Source organism: Nanorana parkeri, unplaced genomic scaffold (genome assembly GCF_000935625.1).
Source record: "Nanorana parkeri isolate BGI_ZX_2015 unplaced genomic scaffold, ASM93562v1 scaffold38, whole genome shotgun sequence".
NCBI lineage: Eukaryota > Metazoa > Chordata > Amphibia > Anura > Dicroglossidae > Nanorana > Nanorana parkeri.
Window position 1 is genome coordinate 2,377,921 of NW_017306306.1, and position 19,053 is coordinate 2,396,973.

The 19,053-nt window shown below is 43.9% G+C and overlaps 1 protein-coding gene across 1 annotated transcript in view; it reads right to left on the reverse strand.

The window, feature by feature from the left end:
- The window catches only part of ZFR (zinc finger RNA binding protein), a 67,021-nt gene that overhangs the window by 22,003 nt on the left and 25,965 nt on the right, over positions 1-19,053 (reverse strand). The window contains exons 3-13 of the mRNA XM_018570537.1: positions 18,853-18,934; positions 16,843-17,125; positions 15,763-15,904; positions 13,258-13,479; positions 11,518-11,765; positions 9,912-10,103; positions 6,587-6,860; positions 5,270-5,457; positions 2,192-2,311; positions 1,935-2,080; positions 242-404 (exon numbers count right to left, since the gene is read on the reverse strand). Of these exons, the coding sequence (XP_018426039.1) occupies positions 242-404; positions 1,935-2,080; positions 2,192-2,311; positions 5,270-5,457; positions 6,587-6,860; positions 9,912-10,103; positions 11,518-11,765; positions 13,258-13,479; positions 15,763-15,904; positions 16,843-17,125; positions 18,853-18,934 (2,060 nt within the window). The remainder of the gene's footprint in view (positions 1-241; positions 405-1,934; positions 2,081-2,191; positions 2,312-5,269; positions 5,458-6,586; positions 6,861-9,911; positions 10,104-11,517; positions 11,766-13,257; positions 13,480-15,762; positions 15,905-16,842; positions 17,126-18,852; positions 18,935-19,053) is intronic.

The following is a 19,053-nucleotide window of genomic DNA, read 5'->3' on the forward strand; positions in this document are numbered from 1 at the left end:
AGTTTTGGGTCACAGTAAATGTCCTCCTGTGTCCCCCCCCCCCCAAAAAAAAGTTGGGTTTTATTTTCTAAAAATTAAAAACGGAGGCAGATTTCTATGGGGAAAAAGCTACACTTGATCTTAAAAACGGTGGTCAAAAAAAAAATGTGACTGGCGATCTTTAACAGGACTGAGCAGCATATGACAGACTGCATCCCAACTTTCTCAAATCCAACAGCTGCACCTTTGATGCTGTACTCACAGATGGTCCTTGTGGTTGTGGTGGCATCCCTGGTCTCACTCCCAATAATCCAGGTGGTCCTGGAGGACCATGGTGATATCCTCCATCCGGCCCTCTCCGTCGGTCATCCCAATGATGTTGCTCCTCTTCCATTCTCCTCCAGTACATGTCTTCCTCGTAGCGCCTGTAAAGCAGTACAAAATGAACCTATATCTCCAGAATCAAAAACGATTGCCTATACCTTGGCTGGGTGTAAATTGGGTAGATTGTTTCAGTAGGCACTACAAAGTTTTCTTAAATCTAAAGAATGGTACAGAGATTGTATGGACTGTAGTGTGTATGGCAAGCTTATAATGCTGGAACCTGCACCTGCGACAAAGAGGACCGAGAACCTCTGAGGATAGAAATATTGAAGTCACCATCACTCGCATGTATTTCAAGGTACCAGCAACAAGGCTATACAGCCAAGTATGTCAGTGACCTGGAACAATCATGTAGTCAGAAAAGTCCTGATGTCAGGATGAAGGTGACCAGTCCACGACATGCATCTGTAAAGAATGAAGGTCATGCACATGTCCTGCAATGATCAGAGTAGATCCTGCAATGAATTCATTGGATGGGCAGGAGCCTGAAGCAGCCTGTACACTTACAAATTCAGCTCGTACAAGGGGGGCGGGAATGGGGGGATGGATGTCTTTCCCACAATCCTATCACCGATACTTTCTGTAGCAACAAACATTGCAAGAAGTTTGCGAGACTGTGGCAACTATAAACATACTGACAGTATGTTAGGTGGTCACTGGCTAACCATGTGCAATACTACAGGCTTCATTTTTGTATCAAACTATGAGCTTAGACTGAACTACAAAGAGAAACGGAATTCAGAGGAACCGCCAAACAGAAAAAAAAAACACAAACGTAAAAAATCAGCAGTGCCTAGCTGACAACTCAGCTCCTTGTCCATGCAGAGGTAAACCTATTTCCCTTTATACTCTTACCAATGCCCCTCACAGCTCCTTCCTCTGCATCTGGCTTTGATATCAGCCTCCGAGGGGGAGCCGGGGTAGCATGTCATATTACCCCATACCTGAAAGCACCAGAAAGGGGTTGTGAAGGAAAGAGCTGCGAGGGAGAGCAGGTTAAAAGAATATAACAGGGGTTGGAAGAAGCCATTTGCTTAGACAGTGTCAATTTCGTTTGCTCAGCATGGGCAGGGTGACGGTATCCAAGTTTCAGTGCCTTCCAAGTTTAGAAGGTATACTGCTCTGAGGGTGGAGTGTCATTTTTGCATTGCTTAAGCAGCTTAACTGAACAGATAGGTGGGGGTTCTCATGCAGACTATGAACCTTCAGCAGAGATGGGTCAAGGACATGAAACCCCACAAGGTATTGGACAAGCATTGCAGAGAATGCTTTTTCTACAACCCATCTGTAGCTAACAGTTAAGTAAATGTTACTTTAGTTTGGGTAATTATTCACCAGTATCCTATTGAGAGGCTTAAGATTGTAACTTGTGTACTATACCTCTATATAAGGCATAATCAGGCCATTTATAAATTGGCCAAACAAGCCAAAGGAAGGCCCTGGCTCTGTAGACCTAGAAAACATGGCTATAGCACAGAATAGGAAGTCAACATGCGGCATTTTATATTTTTACCAATAACTACAGTATGCCATTTTACTTTAAATCACTCCAAACAGGTTCCAACACACACCTCATCTCCATCCTCCACCGCTCTTCCTCTTCTCGCCGTCTCCAGTACTCTTCCTTCTGCATCTGTTTACGCATCTTCTCCTCTTGGATCTTTCTGGCTCGAATGCTCGGCTTCACTTCCACCTGCAAATCTGGGTTTACTTTTTTCTGTTCGTAGAAGAGGAAAAGGCGGAAAGCAATTTAGTATGGGCATATCCTTACTTCAATCTGTACAGTTACTGATAAACAGAATTCTCCTGTCACCAGTCTAGTCCCCACCTTGTACTGCAGCCGATGCCTCCTCCCTTTAAGGTGCATTTCTTTTGCATTTGGATCATTGAAGCTGCACTCGCACAGCTTACAGTGGAATCGGATAACTTTTCCTTCATCATTTCGTACCTGTAGGGAACAGATGTAGGCAAAAATACTCAGATCTGACGGAGATTGGTGCAACAGCATCAAAATACTTAGTGAGCTGTAAGTGTGAACAATGACTGGAAACAATTTATGCATTTCAGTCACTTTATATGACAGTGGTCACTACTAGCAAAGGCTTAATAAATCCAGAGATACAGGCAAACCCACTTTACCAGTAATGCTGAGCTCGGCCTGGCCCTCTAAAAGGCAGCCATACACATTATCTGCAGATTTTCTATGGTCAGCTGGAAGTGCAACAGATTCCTCCATCTACGCTAAACTGTGTGGATGGAGGAATCTCCCGCTGGGCCAAGCTTCAGTGTCTTGCTGGTCGGCTCCGCTGGCTGTCAAAATACCTGAACAATCTGAATGGATGCAGGCATTGTTCAGGTATTTTGACAGCCAGCGGGGCCGACTAGCAAGATACTGACGCTTGGCCCAGTGGGAGATTCCTCCATCCACACAGTTTAGCGTAGATGGAGGAATCTGTTGCACTTTTTCCATCGGACCATAGAAAATCTGCAGATAATCTATAGGTGAATGGCCAGCTTTACTCTATTTGTTCTAACGTGCAACGCCTGGGCCCACCAAACAGAAGCATGATGTGGGAGCAGCAGAGCTAAACTTCAGCTGTCTAGATCTGGATTGACTTATTGTGTCGATTTGCAGTTTTCACAATAATGTTACTCTATGTTATGTCACCATTATATTCTTAGCGTGAATTTGCCGGAATACTCATGGTGGCCATCTTGATCTCTTGGCTCTTATTTCTTTTTTTTTCTAGTGTAGAGGATACATAGCAGATCTGTGTGCCGCCTTTGATGTAAAGCTGAAAATTGGATTATATTTGGCTTTCATAAGAGACCATAATGAGTGTCAATTACCATACTCCTGCCAGCTGCTTAAGGTGCCCATACACCTTACGATTATCGTACGATTTTCGTACGCGATCGACTTTTTGTACGGCAATCGTAACGTGTGAATAGAGTGCCCGACCGATAGTACTGTACAATCGTACGACTTTTGACGGTCAAGCATGTTTGAAAACTTTGCTAGATCGTACGATTTTCGTAAGGTTGGTGGCGTTTCCGTCCGTCAAGTCGTATGACCTACACTGCGCTTGCGCTAACGAAAATACGGCAAATCAATTACCACATTTCGTCCAGGTGCTTTTCGTTAAGGCTAGATTAACCTTGAGATCGGGGCAGGATGGGGCCGTTGTACGAAAAGTTTTGTCCGATAATCGTAAGGTGTATGGACACCTTTATACTACTAGCTGAAGGTCATACCGCTGGTTACTCCTACCCAAGCTCCCTCCATTCTGTAAACCCACCTATGTACTTCTCTCTTCCACTGATTTATTAAAGAAAAAAAGCGATTCATTTTTGCACATACGCAGTGGAGGAGTTCCACTTATTTCCATTTTTTCTGAGTATATATAAGCAGATCAAGCTGGCCAATTATCCTGCCCCCGACAGCAAAGGATCACTGCGGAGAAGAAAAGGACGTGCGCAGAGGGTGGGCTTTAAACCGACCCTCTCATTACCTTTTCCCTGAATGGGAATGGTGACAGGGTCTCTAAACAGTTATGGTTTTGTTTTTTGGAAGATGTGAACCATGCTAATAAAAAAAAAAGGCAACCATTGAAATCACCCAGCATTGTTAAAGTTTGCCCCGAAACCAAAAAGACATTTTTTTTTTTAAATGAAAATACATTTTAAAAAATGACATGCGATAAATAATGCAATATTTTTTCATAATTATGATCTTTTAACCCAGCAGGTACTGGAAGTTAAATGTCCATTGTTAGCAGGTGTTTAGCAATTCAAGAGGATTGTGTTCTAACCAAATTGAAAAGGAATGTAAAATAAGGAGTTAAAAATTAAACACAAGGAGTTCTTTATAGATAAGGGTTCTCTTACTGAACACACTATGCTAAATTGCCAAGCAGAGGGGGGCGTGGCCTGAGCATGGCTGAGTGAGGACGTGCTTTCCCGGAGCTCTGCACAGTCTCCTCTCCCACACGTTGCCAGCGGACGATACTGACCCTACTCACCCCCTCCCTGCATGTCACAGCCTCGCCGACCCCGGAGCCCCTCACCTCCGTCCTCTTCCAGCGGTATTCGGAAGTATTTCGGCAGCAATCAGCGGACGGGCCCGCACGACAATCCGGCCAAGATGGCGACCGGCCGCCTCACTGCAGTGAGTAGCACGCCAGGCAAGCAGAAGGTCACCCGTTGATCGCCTCTACCGTCCATGCAGCGCGTACGGTGCTGCGCAACACTTCTTTGGCCCCTACTCCCTCACCCCTGACTCATTTTAAATTGCCAAGCAGTGTATGCGGGATTGAGACACAGCTGCCATTTATCATAGCTGGTACGTGGGAAGCAAGCAGAGTGAGAAATTAGTGCAATATGGTGTTTTGAAAGCTTGAACATTGCTTAAAGTGACTTAAAGAGCAAAAGTCCCCCCCTCATCCCGCAGTGCTAATGTAAGGACTTACCATAAATGAAGTCTCTTAATCCGATCATCTTCTTTCCTGTAGTTTATAGCTGTCCCTCCAGCGCTGGGTGCAGGTCTCCAATCCAGCGCTGACTCCTCTGTCCTCCTCTTCGCTCGTGTCTGTGCGGGTGCACGCTGCGCCATATACCTTACCTTGTGTTACTCATCCCCCGGCCGAACATCTGAACTGCACATGCGCCCGCCCGAGAAATTTTCAGATGTTCGGACGGGAACGTGCGGCGGAGACACAGTTAAGTATTAACCCTTTGCAAAAGTTTTTTTTATCGTTTTGCATATATCTACTGCTTGCTAGCAGTAGATATATGCAAACACATGCAAGGGTTTAATAACCTTTTAGAAATGAACCAACCTTTTCTTCGGAGCCATAGGGCAGCTGTTTATATTCCATTTGTATTTGGCTCTATTTTTTCAACATACCTCTTCAACATAATCATGACCCACAGGCTGGACATCACTCTGAAGAGCAGCGAGGGTCTGAGCAGCTTCGGACATGGCATCCATCTTTGTTTCTGGTGACTGCACACTGGAACTAGGAGTTATCTTCACACTGTCACTCATTTTGCTGTCGTCAATCTTAAGTCCCGTGGACTGCAATTTGTTACCACCTATGTAGGAGCAAGTAAAGACGAGGTGTTAAAATACGGTACCCAAAATTGTCCATAGGCGACGCTTTAAAAGCCTTTACAGCTCATCAGTTTAGAGTTAAATGAGAGAATGGACTTCACATACATGTAAAAGTGATCGGCTGACTTTACAGATGCCCGTATCACTTCAACTAAAAAGCTTTCAGCAGAAATTTAAAAAAACAAACTCATCTGATTTAGAAGGCATGGGCTTGATATTGCTGCCACCATAACAGCTACGGAGAAATTGTGAAAGGCCAGCTTTAAGCTAGCCATACACCTATAGATTATCTGCAGATTTTCTATGGTCCGATGGAAAAAGTGCAACAGATTCCTCCATCTATGCTAAACTGTGTGGATGGAGGAATCTCCCACTGGGCCAAGCTTCAGTATCTTCCTAGTCGGCCCGCTGGCTCTGAGGATACCTTAACAATGCCTGCACCCAATCAGATTGTTCAGGTATTTTGAGAGCCAGCGGGGCCGACTAGCAAGAATCTGTTGCACTTTTTCCATGTGACCATAAAAAAAAATCTGCAGATAATCTATAGGTGTATGGCCAGCTTTACAAATCTATACCAGGTGTAACATGAATAGCGGTATTAAACACCATCCTAAAAAATATACCCCACCCCCCAATACCTGAATTACAGAGTGCTCTGTGCAGTAATCTTATGAATTTAGTGCAGATGGGCATAATCTTAGCTTCCGCACAAACATTCACTACAAGTCCCATCTGCCATGGTGGCAGATGGGATTTGTACAGAGTGAGCTGGCATCTTCCTCCCTCACCACTCTAGTTCAGGGGCACTTCCTGTAAACATTGACAGAGCCTGTGCATTGCACCCACGACATGCTGATCATGGGTACAATGCTCTACAGAATTCAGTGCAAAAAAAAAGTAGTAGATGCACATCGATTACAATATCAATAATGCTGCATTTTTTACAAAAGGCGGACTTTGCCTTTAAAGATCAACACTGACCAAAAATGCATCTCAAATTTTCATCACATTCTCTGCCTATACATTATGAAGTCCGTTTTAATACTTTGAGCTTTATATTGAGTATAATGCTCCACATTCACAACAGTAAAGAGTTAAAAATGTACTTGCCTACAAAAGTTATTTTTGGTGTGGTTATTTTCTTCACGATGTTGTTAGATGAGATGGTAGACATTTTGCTTGCGCTCATAGTGCCGACAGATGAGCCGGACGTAGACGTGGGCAGCTTTGAAGCAGGTGTGACAGAGGAGCTGCCGTTAGAGCTGGACGTACTGTTCGACGAGACAGCTGGCTTGGAGACAGCTGCGGAAGTGACAGACTGGTTCACGACATTTGGTTCCGTTGACGGAATGGGTTTGCCAAGCTTGGTGTGCAACTTCACAACCTGAGGGAGGAAATTACGCACATTACATTGAGCCCAAAAGTAATAATTTTTTTTTTCCTGTGGTCCAATGGAAGTGTACCGGTCACCTACAAAAGGGTGACTTATGTTGGCCATATAGGTCACAGTTTTTCATACTGACTCTGGTAACCAGAGGGGGAAACACACGAATTGTTCAATATCACCCTTTGATGACAGACTGTAAAACAAAACTTGAATCCCAGCTCGCTCATCAGTGACAGAGTGACATTAACGGCTCCATGTGGAAACAGCACACCAAGGGCATAGCATGTCTGATGAAGGGACCCTAAAAAGCCCCAAAACGTTGCCCGTTTGCGACAAGACGTACACGCGTCAAATACGTATTTGGACCTTGGTGTGCTGGTGACATTTCCACTTGGATACGGTGGCATCATCTGCAGTCACTTCAGCACCCATCTACAAGAGGCATACAAGAGTAAGGAATTAGCAGTTCCATAAACACAGTTCACAGAATTAAACTGAACCTGCACTGTAGTACTCATGCAGGATGAGGGTAGATGCTGTGATTGTTGTTCCAATGATGAAGACTAGTGCACCTACATGTTGTCCAGCCACCATGGCCTCTCCATGGATCACTTAGGTGTGAAAGGCTTGGCCATAATTCAGCATGTCACTGTCAATGATAAACTACTGCACATCATTCACATGGAAAAGTGCAGCATTTCGTGATCATATGAAATAAGCATGTCAATTGCTCCACAGTATCTGCAGCTATAGGAGGTCAGTTTTCTTTTAAAACCAATTGTTTGTTGTAAATACTGAAATGCCCATAGCCTGACCACAAGGCTACTTTAAGCTGATTTTTCACACCAAGGTTTAAAAACAATCCATCCAGATTCTTAAAATACATCTAAAAGGCCCGATAGCCAAAAAGGAAGCGAAAGGAAATCCCTGGTGGTCAGCAGGGTCAACAGAAATGGTCTCCATTGGAACATTTCCCATCTATTCCTGTTCTAGGAACAACCCACAATTTGGGATTTTCTTTCCCTTTCAGTGAGAAGTCACCAGGAAAAAAAACTTAAGAGAACTAATTTTCCCAATGAGCACATAGACAACTAAAACCTCTCCACTCTAACCAAAAAAAAAAAAGTTTTGGCTTTAGTTGCACTTTAAAGTGTTGCAGCACATTTTTTTCCCCAATGGGAGGCCACAGCTCCACTTAAAAAGGAGCACTATGGGGGTCAAGGCTTTTCCCCATAGTTCTCCTAAGGGTAACAGGAGGACACAAACTAGCGTCCTCCCGTCACCCAAAGCTCAGTATACCGTGAGCTACAGCTTGCGGAATACTGAGACACCGCACCCTGGGCGGACCCAGTCATTACTGTCTGGATCTACCCAGCTGCGTGACAGCTGGCTCTGCCTATCTAGAGGCAGTGCCAGCTGTACCCACCCCTCCCCCGTCCGTTCCGCCAATCAGCGCTAGAGGTTCGGACGGACGGATGGAGATCCCTGCAGGGAGCCATGAGTGACAGTCACGGCTCTCTGCAGGGACAGGATCGAGAAGTGAGCGTTCACTCACTTCCCGATCTATTGAGCCAACCTGTGACAGTTTCATTGTCACAGGTCGGCTAGAACTATGAGGCCGAGTGATTTTCACTCGCCTCATAGTTCTCCTTTAAAGTGCACTTGTGCCCAGACTATGGACATCAAACTATTTACATATTAACAAGTGGTACAAGACCTCCCTGACCGATCTATTGTATGCGCTTTTATTGTGAACGTGTTCATTGTTCAAGATCCTCAAAGACGCTAGTTGGTTTCAGTGTATAACAGCTTAGTGCTTACAATACACAGATGGCAACCTGTCAGACTTTAGTGACAATAGAAATTAAGAAAAGAGCTCAGATTTCAGTGTTCATTTACCTGTGTAGCTATAGGCACTGTGGAGAAATTCACCTTTAAAAAGGGCTTTTAGGTTTATGTAAATACATTAATGTGCATGATCTGTGCACAGGTTCACTTTAGTTTTGAACTACTTGGGAATGCAAATGACAGACTGTTGTGTAGAAAAATTATAGGCAATGAAACTGGAATCCAGTGCAACTCATTTTCCTACATCGGTTCATATAGCAAACGTGTTCCCCTTGCTTCTGCAACAGCATGCAGAGCCAGTGATCTAGTTTGCAAATGAGAACATGCAATTATATATTAAACGCAAACCCAGTGTTTCCTGGCTGCATAGAAGACACTGCTTGTACTGTCACTGAAAGGCACTTCAGAATTATTGGATGATTACAAATTAACATTTCAAAACAATGAAACAGAAAAAAAAAAATGTTGCAAAAGAAAAACAAAGTTCTAAATGTCACAATGTGCAACATCTCGATTTTCCAAACCACTAAACCGTCATTAACGCTATGTCCGCAGACCTGCATTTCTCTACACCGGAGCAATACAGGTCTCTGCAAGGGCACATGAACAATTGTCTTCTATGAATCCTGCTCACATCACAAGATGTGGAGGTGCTTCGCACAGTGTGCATTAGAACCTGCAGCTGGTGGACATCCATCATCATCTACCCCCACCCCTTTTCCCTTGCCTAGCTTGCCCTCATCCCACCCTTATATTAAGTGGAATTCAGCATTTCAACTTTTAATCTCATAGGCTCAGCATTACATGTGGGCCTTACCTAGGGCACTCTGCATACAAATACTGTCTGCCCAGAAATGCCCACTCCTGCAGACTGGCAGCCACCCATCAAGGCATTTTAATATTTGCTTAACTCCTGAGGAGCCAGACCACTGCTTGCATCAGGTCTGAGGGCTCTTGAGAGGAATACTGAAGCAGGGTACTGTGATGTCCTTAGGAAGCCATGTACAGCACCCTGCTGGCTCCTCCCACCAGCTATGATCTGCCTGCATTGTATAGCGAAAACACACTCACTGATGACGTAACTGGATCAAATATGTAATGAATACAGAAAGGTTTCATTTAAGCATTCCATTAGCATGTTGATGAACTTCTGCTAGACTACACGGTTCATCGGGTTTACACACACACACGTCAACATACCTTTTGGTGTTTAGCACCCCTGATGTGGGCAGCGTAGGCATCTGCCCCTGTGCAAGACACGTCGCAGAGCTCGCAGCGGAGCTGGTTCTGGGTCCCGCGGATTGCTGTGCTGCTGCTGGTTGTGTTTTGAGAGGCTTTTAAGGCTGCTTCTTTTTTCTTGTGCTTTTGGCCTTCTAAATGCTCCTTGTAAGTCTGTTGTGACACACAAAAGACAAAAGTTAACGATCTCCAATACAAACTGAAAATCTTCTGGACTAAGGCACCGAAACAGAGGACCTATTTCTATTATTGCAATCTGTTGTGGTGGAAATTGGGTCAAGAGATAACACGCACAGCATTCAAGAGCATTTTAGCAAGAGATAAGAGTACTAAGGGAGCCCGCAATGTCTTGGCGCCCAGAAGCAAAGCATACACTTCAGATAAATCGCAGTGTTTTTGGAAAATAGAGAAATATCTGAGAGACTTCACTGTAACTAGGGATGCACCGATATATCGGCCGAAAATTGCACTTTTGGCTGTATGCCGAAAGTGGCATTTTCCTGCAGATACATTGGCGCATCCCTGCTTTCTTTCCTCCCTGCTGAGCGCTGCTGTGTCCCAGCAGGGAGGAGAGAAAGCGACAGCCGGACGAGCGCTGTGAGCGGCCCGTGTCTCTCCTCCCACCCTGCTCAGCCTCCTATCACAGTCCGGCAGAGCGGTGTGGGGAGTGGAGACCGCCCGTGCTGTCGCAGGAGGCTGAGCTCTCCTCCCTAGACTGCTCGATCCTGTGACAGCGTGTCAGAGAGGAGAGCGAGAGCAAACACTCAGCGATCGCTGAGTGTTTGTACATAAGATGAGGACATGGTATGTGGACTATATTCTCAATTATGAATGAATGGGGGTGATCTACATCCCCTCCTGTTTATTCATGATGGTGGTTATAGTAAACATACAATGTTCTTATGTTATGAATGAACAGGAACTCTCAGTATAGAGGATTCATGTTTATTGATAACAGGGGATGCAGAAAAAGAGATTGAGAACACAGTCCTTAGAGATAGTCCTCAATCTCTTTCTATTTTAAAAGGGAAATATCAGGGGCCTGTTTAGACCCCTGATATTTCCCTGAAGTCCCTAAAAGTAAAGTGAAAAAATAAAAATATTTAAAAAAAAATGAATTAAAAAATGTTTTTTTAAACATTTTATAAAAAATAAAAATATTTTAAAAATGTGAAAAAAATAACATTTTCGGTTTTGCCCTGACAATTTTTTTTATTTCGGTTTTTAAATGTCTAATTTCAGTGCACCTCTTATTCTAACCAAAGCTAATATTGTAACCGAATAGCGAAACTTGGTGTCATTTAAAATGGCAGAAGGACATGACGGCACTAAATGACACTACCCACAAAAGGACATTTCATTCATGACAGCTAGAAGTTAAACACTTTCTGCACAGCCTGGCCATGTAAACATTCCTAATGCCTTACAAACATCAGCAATCACAGGCAGGAGACGCTTCCACTATGTTTTTCTTTACATTACGGCCACTGACCGGGCATACAGAGTTGAAATGAGACAACGCTACGTATTAATGCCATGTATAATCAGTCTGAGACCAGCAGCGTACCTGAGGTCCAGCACAGCTAATCTTGCAGACATCACAGTAATGGATCTGAGGTGGTTTGGGAGGCTGCTTAGGCTTTAGTTGTTTATTCTGAAAAGTAGTTTTCTTCGTAAAGTTGGAGCCAGACCAGGCGGCAGTGGCAGCTACCGCCGCAGCAGCTGCCGCCTGTTTTTGCTGTTGCTGCTGCTGCTGTTGATAATAGGAAGAGGCGGCAGAGTACACCGCTGCTTCATAACCCGAGTATGCCGCACCTGATGAAGACAAATGATAGTGGTAAGCATGGATTGCAGTAATATGCTGACACATGAATAAACAAGACCATCCTAAAAGCAGGATATAGGCATGGTTACAAGAAGTAAATCTCTGTTTTTAGCAGGGTCGTGAAAGGGGGCCATGTACAAATGTAATACAGTCCATTCAATTGGAGTCTCGTGAAACGTGAGGAGAGCTTCAAAATGGCCTCAGAGTAGGACTGCAGCCTTTTTTGCCTATGGATTGGGGAGGTGTAAAATGACATTGTACAATGCTAGCGGGAGTTTAAGAATGTTACCCTTATCTTTACAATGACAACAAAATCATCCGTAGAAATGTTTAGTCATGGTAAATCAACATGCCGCGGAAGGCTGAAATCTAACAAGCTATATTGCGTAAAAAATAAAAGTCTGCAGTGCATTTCAAAATTTAAATTGGGTAAACAGAATGGACGTTCTTACTTCAGCACAGTTACAGCATTAAAGTGACACTAAACTCAGGAGTTAAACCTTTAATATGCAGTTAGTGTCACTTTAACTAGATAAAAAATAAAAATCACCAATCGGTTCCTTTTGTTATCTAGAATTTTCCTTTAACACTACCATTAGAATAAAACCAAAAGGGACTGATCATGTGGGGTAGAATTATCCCAATTAGGAACACAACAGTAACCATTGCTGATCAAGATTAAGTAAAATACAGTGTGCCCAAACTAGCGCTCTGCAGAACGTTGTACCATACAATGACCACATTAAGGGCTCATGAACATTGACGCAAATACAGACTTGTTAGCATACAGTGCAAAATACAGAAGTGTCGCCTGGGAGCCCTAGCTGCTGCGTTTTTCTGTCCATACATTCCTATTGACAGGAAAACGCAGCAGCTAGGGCTCCCAGGCGACACAGACAGATGTATTTTACACTGTACACCAACATGCCTATATTTGCGCCAATGTTCATGAGCCCATTGTATGGTACGTTCTGCAGAGCGCTAGTTTGGGCACGCTGTATTTTACTTGATCGGCAAAAATTACTTTTGTGTTCCTAATTGGGGTAAGTCCACCCCACATGATCAGTCCCTTTTGGTTTTATTCCTTAGTGATAAACGAAAATTCCAGATAACAAAAAGGAACCGATAGGTGAATTTTCTAGTAAAAATGCTGTAAACTGGTTTACACATGAATGGGAATAAGCTCCTAAGGTCAGAACTTTCGCTCCTGCACATGTAGGCCTGTGCCCATGCCCCTGAGCTTGAAAAGGGAGCCTGTCCTTTAACACAGGAGCGGTCATAGTAAACATGGTTTTAAAAAGGTGCATGCTCCTCGGTTCACATCCTGAACCTGGCTTTACTACCTGGCAATTGATTAACACTCTGATTAACACACTTGATAAAGAATGTCCGAGAACATGCATCTTCAAAAACAAGATGGTAAAAGCTCCCAATTCTATTATTTTAAACAATAGCAGAAAAAAAAGCAAAGTAGTAGATTACCAGAGTAAGTAACAGCAGTTGTGCTGTAGGTCGCGCCCTGTGTGTACGAAGGAACCACAGTGGCACCGGCACCAACAGGTTGCACAGTGGAGGACACTGGGTATATGGAGAAGGTGGTTGTTGCTGGATTGGGGTTGGCAGGCTTGATGGCCGTCACTTGCCGAGTCTGTTGAGCTTGAGTGTACTGAGCAGCACCCTGGCTGTAGCCAACCTTGGGAGCAACTGGAAGAGACAATGCGAAAGGAGCTGGTACACAGGAGGAAGAAAAGATGTATTGCAGAAAACAAGGTGATTTAGTTGCACAGTTTTGGGTAATGTTTTATAACTCTATAACTTAATTCATCTACTTATAAGCAGCCCCTTTTGTACAAGGCATAACAAATGAAGCCTGCAGAAAGCAGTCTTGACTGTTCATACAATTTAAACATTAACAGGATTATTAATAGCAGTGATTGGATACTGATGGAGAGATACCGTAGTATTACCCCAGACTGAGCCAGTATTTTATGTCCCATTCATAAAATGCAGGCCGTGGTGCATAATCTGCAGGCTCCTACCGATTTATCGTACGATGTTCGGCGGGTTTGTGGCATGTCCGTACCATAACAGCCGTACGGGCCGGTGTGCGCAAGCGCACACTGCCCGTTCGGCATTGCGGTCATCGGAAGCCCGCCCCTCGCAAGTACGATCTGCCTATGCAAGATAGGCAGATCGTACGTTTTTTTTAAGTACCTTACAACCATCGCAAGACAAAAGTCTTGCGATGGTTGTAAGGTGTGTGCCCAGCCTAACGCTGCTGAGAAACCTTTGTGATTAGAGGAGAGGCCAGTCATGTGATTTTCTCATTCACCGCAGTGAATGGCGCATTATACACAGTGTTCTATGCTGAATGTAAGCTGTTGACTAAGCATTGCACATCCTCCATAAAAATAAATAGCTGATCACTAATAGATTCATTTGTCATCTGCAAATGTGAACTTTTAAAAGCCAATTGGGACCAACAGCTGAAAACTTGCCAAGACCTGGATTTCTCATTGAAAAATTGTATATCCAAGTATGCAGCAAAAGGGACTCCTACCCCCCAAAAATGTGCTAGCTTAAAGCAGAACTCCAGGCAAAACTTTTATTAACCCCTAGCAGTAGTGCTCCCCATTGTAAGGGTTAACTGCTCGTTTTTCTGTAGGTGCTAGAAAAATAAAAATCAAGACACTTGCCTGATTCTCTGAGCCAGCTTGCTCTTATACTGGTCCCTGTAGCCTCTCTCCCCCCCCCCCCCCCAGACAGCTGGCCAGCTCTGATGGCTTGGATCTTCGGGTGAGTATAACTTTTTTTATTTTAAAACCTAGACACAAGCACTTAACTCTTGTATTGCAGGGGTAGCTCCACTGCAAGGGTTAACAAATTTCCTGGAGGAGTTTAAAAAAACAAAAACTATGTGATCATTGCACTCCTCTGTGATTCCTAATAAAATGTACAAATTAACATATTACAGGTGATAAAACAAATCTACAAACCATCTATGATCAGCGGTTGAAGCTATAGCTATACCTTCATAGAGTACTTTTGATTCAAATAAACTTTAAGGACTGTCAAGGTACTAAACAGACTGCTGAAGTACAATGGAGGCAACAAGCAGTGCCTATGTATACCTTTATGTAACCCACCAAAACTGGGAGAACCATGAAACCATGGTCACCTGCCTGTTTTACCACTGCCCGATGATGTCATACCACATACCATATACCATGCTGAGCCAATCACGGCAGGCTTTGTATTAATTAATACAGGCTTTGTATTAATAGAAAGCCTGCCGTGATTGACTCAGCGCGGTATACTGTATGTAGCCGAAGCTACATACAGTATACCCGGCGTATAAGACGACCCCCGATTTTCGGCCGATGTTTTTGGGTCTAAAAACCCGTCTTTTACGCCAGCAAATACGGTATCTTATTTCTGTATCACTCGGCTGTAGATCCTCAAATCATCTCTAAAATTGGTGCCGACACTGTCCTTGATTCCGGACGGTAACTACAACAAACACAGGTACCATGGAGCACAAATGTAAACTAGCCGCCGCTCCAAGCTCGCTCCTGTGATGGACTACAGTCTCAATATAAATTAGAAAACTAAACATGAGATTGTAGACTATCACGGGAGCGAGCATGGAGCGGTGACTACTTTACAACACACACACACACAGGGACCATGGGGGACAAAGTAGCCCCCCTCCAGGAGGAAGGACAGTGTCAGCACCAAATCAGAGGATCTACAGCCGAGTGATACACAAATATGATACATTTTGTTAATAGATAAGGTACTTGAATTCATTTTTAAGATTTAACTCCTGAGTTTAGTGTCACTTCATAACTCAGAATAAATGTATTGCTTCAGAAAAATGACAGGATTAGCTTACTCCTTTTCATTAATAGCAGCATAAAAATTAAACAGTCTGTTTCGCCATTTTTTTAAAGAACCAGAAATACCGATAGATTATCAGTCGCTTACCTGTCTGATAGTAGGATTCAGCCACAGATTGCTGAGGTTGTGCAGCTGCTACAGCAGCTGCAGTTGCGGTTGGCTGCTGGTAGTAAGTCTTGTTGTCATATGTTACAGCAGGAGCTGTGGACCTGACGTAGGAGTATGAATCCTGGTAAAAGTATGAACAAGATTACCAACTCTTACAGCTACAACACTGGTAGAAACACAAACCATGGTCATTTATCAAATACAAACTTATCAGTATGAATCAGATCCAAGATCTGTAAAATGTAACCACACAATCTGACTGCATTAAATAGGATTGCTAGATTTACAATCTTAGGGCCCATTTTCATCAGTGGGCACGCCATTGTGAATTATGGAGCGCAAGGGCTACAAAAAACACAAGTTTGACATACTGGGATTTCAAAATGTCAACTAATCTAGGGATGCACCGATACCAGTTTTTTCGGTATTTAGTACCGATATTTTGCTTTTGGTACTCGCCGATACAGAGTACGGATACCGCATGGAGCCGGCATCGTGGGCAGTCAGGAAGCCGGGTGGCAGCTAATGACTTGCCAACCGGCTTCCTGATTGCCTGGGAAGCCGGCTCCATGTTGTTTGGCTGGCTTGATTGTGATTGGCCGGGAAACTGGCTTCCCAGCATCGAGCTGGCTTGCCGGCCAATCAGAAAGCCGGTCATAACTCGTCGCCCAGCTGTCTGGTCGCACGGGAAGCTGGCTCCATGTTCCCCCCTACGGCACTGCCGGTCAGAGGAAGTCTTCCTCTGACCAGAAGTTCCAGTATCGGGGAAGGCATCAAAGCATTTGGGCGAGTACGAGTACTTGGTATCGGTGCATCCCTACTAATAACTCAAACAACCTCAAAATATTAAGCAACTTTACTCTTCCAGCCAGGACAGTCCGACTTAAGCTTTTATTTCTTCCATGGGAAATCAAGAATAAGAGCTGGAACGTGCCAGAATACAATTTTCCCCCCCCCCCCCAAAATAACTTTAAAAAAAACATGTCCACAAAAACTGTTGCAAGATATTTTTCTGTTTAATACACAAACAAATGTTAAATACAATCTGACAGAAGGTACCTGGTAATTCTGGGTTGTGACCGGAGGTGGCGGCGGAGGAGCTTCCTGCTGCCGTTGAGTGTAGCCGTAATCGGTCGCTGTATGAGCTGTCGGGTAGCCGCCATAAGCTGCCGCATTTGCAGCAGCTGCCACAGCGACAGGAGCGGGACGAGCTACGGCAACAGTGGCCGCTGCTGGAGCGTAGGCTGCTGTCACAGTGTGAGCTGCCACTGGAGCCTGATGCACAGTATAGCTACCCACAGTGGTTGGATGGGAATAGGCTACGCCTGATGCTGGTTGCTGGCTGAGAATAGATAGGTGGGAAAGAAAATAAAAAAGAAACATTCAGTAAGTTATTGAATTGAAGCACGTACAGTCGTGTGCAAACATGTAAGCACCTCAGGTCTTCTGGTAATTTGTTTTTTCTTTCAACGTAAAGAGCTACCCTGATTAAATTGATGTTCAGAGAGAAGGAAACACTGAATTCTGTCCAAGGGATTACATGCTACTGACTTTTACCCCAGTCTAAAGTTCAGAAAATCTATTGAAATGGCTCATTCCAAGCTTGTTCCTAATAGAGGTGATATTTAAAGTGACACTAAACTCAGGAATTACATCTGAAAAATACATTCAAGTACCTTAATTAACAATAATGTATCTTATTTGTGTATTACTCGGCTGTAGATCCTCAAATCATCTCTGAATTGGTGCCGACACGGTCCTTCCATCTGGAGGGTGGCTACTTTTGTTCCCCATGGTCCCTGTGTGTGTTGTAAAGTAGTCACCTCTCCAAGCTCACTCCTGTGATGGACTACAATCTCAATACAAATCCGTAAACTAAACATGAGATTGTAGTCCATCACAGGAGAGAGCTTGGAGAGGTGGCTACTTTACAACACACACAGGGCCATGGGGAACAAAAGTAATCACCCTCCAGAAGGAAGGACAGTGTCAGCACCAATTCAGAGATGATTTGAGGATCAGTATTCTTAACAGTTAAGATACTTGAATGCATTCTTTAGAGGAAAAAAACAAAAACAAACAAGAAATGCAGCACATACACAATTTCCCTTGTTTTATTCTCTTTAAAAGACCCCACAACATACCTATTGATGTGCTGACAACATGCAGGATGTTAGTGGACTGAGTGATGTCTGACCTGCCTAGTTTTTTATTTTCTGAACTACTCAATCCCACCCCTGATGCCATTATTCACAACACAAGAGACTGTTATGTGTAGAAAACAAGGCTTAACTGGACTCCCTTTAGTAAACACTGTTAGCTCCTTATTTCTGACATAGTCAACAGGCATTTCTTTTTCAGCTATTGAACGGATAATAAAACTTTCAGTAATACTGTATATATTTGACAGACCAAAAGATAGTAAATGGGATCAGAATGGTTAGGGTTACATACACTTTTTTTTAAGCCTCCTTTAGTTTCTACCAGAGCTGAAATGCAGAACATTGTGTTGCGTTAGTCTTTAAGACTTCCCTGTACCAGCCCCTTTGATCGGAGACCCAGGGTGTACATAGAAACTGAACATGAAGCCCCACCAACTGTTGGCGATGAGCTCCGTTCAATCATCCGCCCTTACTGCCCAGGCAAAGCTGTAAAAATGGACCCAGCAATTATATGGAGTCCAATAAACTGCATGTTCTGTAACGCTCTGCCTCAGTTCTCAGACCATATAGCCCTCGTCCTAAGTGACCTCAAAGAAGGGCCCTCGACCACATCTCTGTGTGAAAAGGATTCCAATATACAAGTGAACTGGCTGTCTTTTTCTATGTCACACAGCATGTGCACCTAAACACTGCCTGGTCATATCCTGCAATATAATGTACTGGCATAGAAGCAAAGGTCACAGGCACATTGCCGAGGACCAGGCTCTTCTAGGACAATGCTTATTTTAGCAAACGTGTTCCCCTTGCTTCAGCAACAGCATGCTGTGCTAGTGATCTTGTTTGCAAGTAACATTAAGATACCCGTGCAGGTGGGTACACACAGAGACTACAACACATCACTTGTTACCTGTACTGAGCGGCCCCGCCATGAGTAAAGCCAAAGTAGTTGCCAGTAGCCATTTTGGCCTCTTCACCAAGCCGGCTGGGCACTGAGAAAAAGGGAGCGCAAAAAAGAAAAAAAAAAAAAAAAAAGTTATTAAGGAACACACACACAAATGTTCTTCAGGTCAGTAGAGTTCCCATAGTCCCCCGCACACCACCCTTGGCA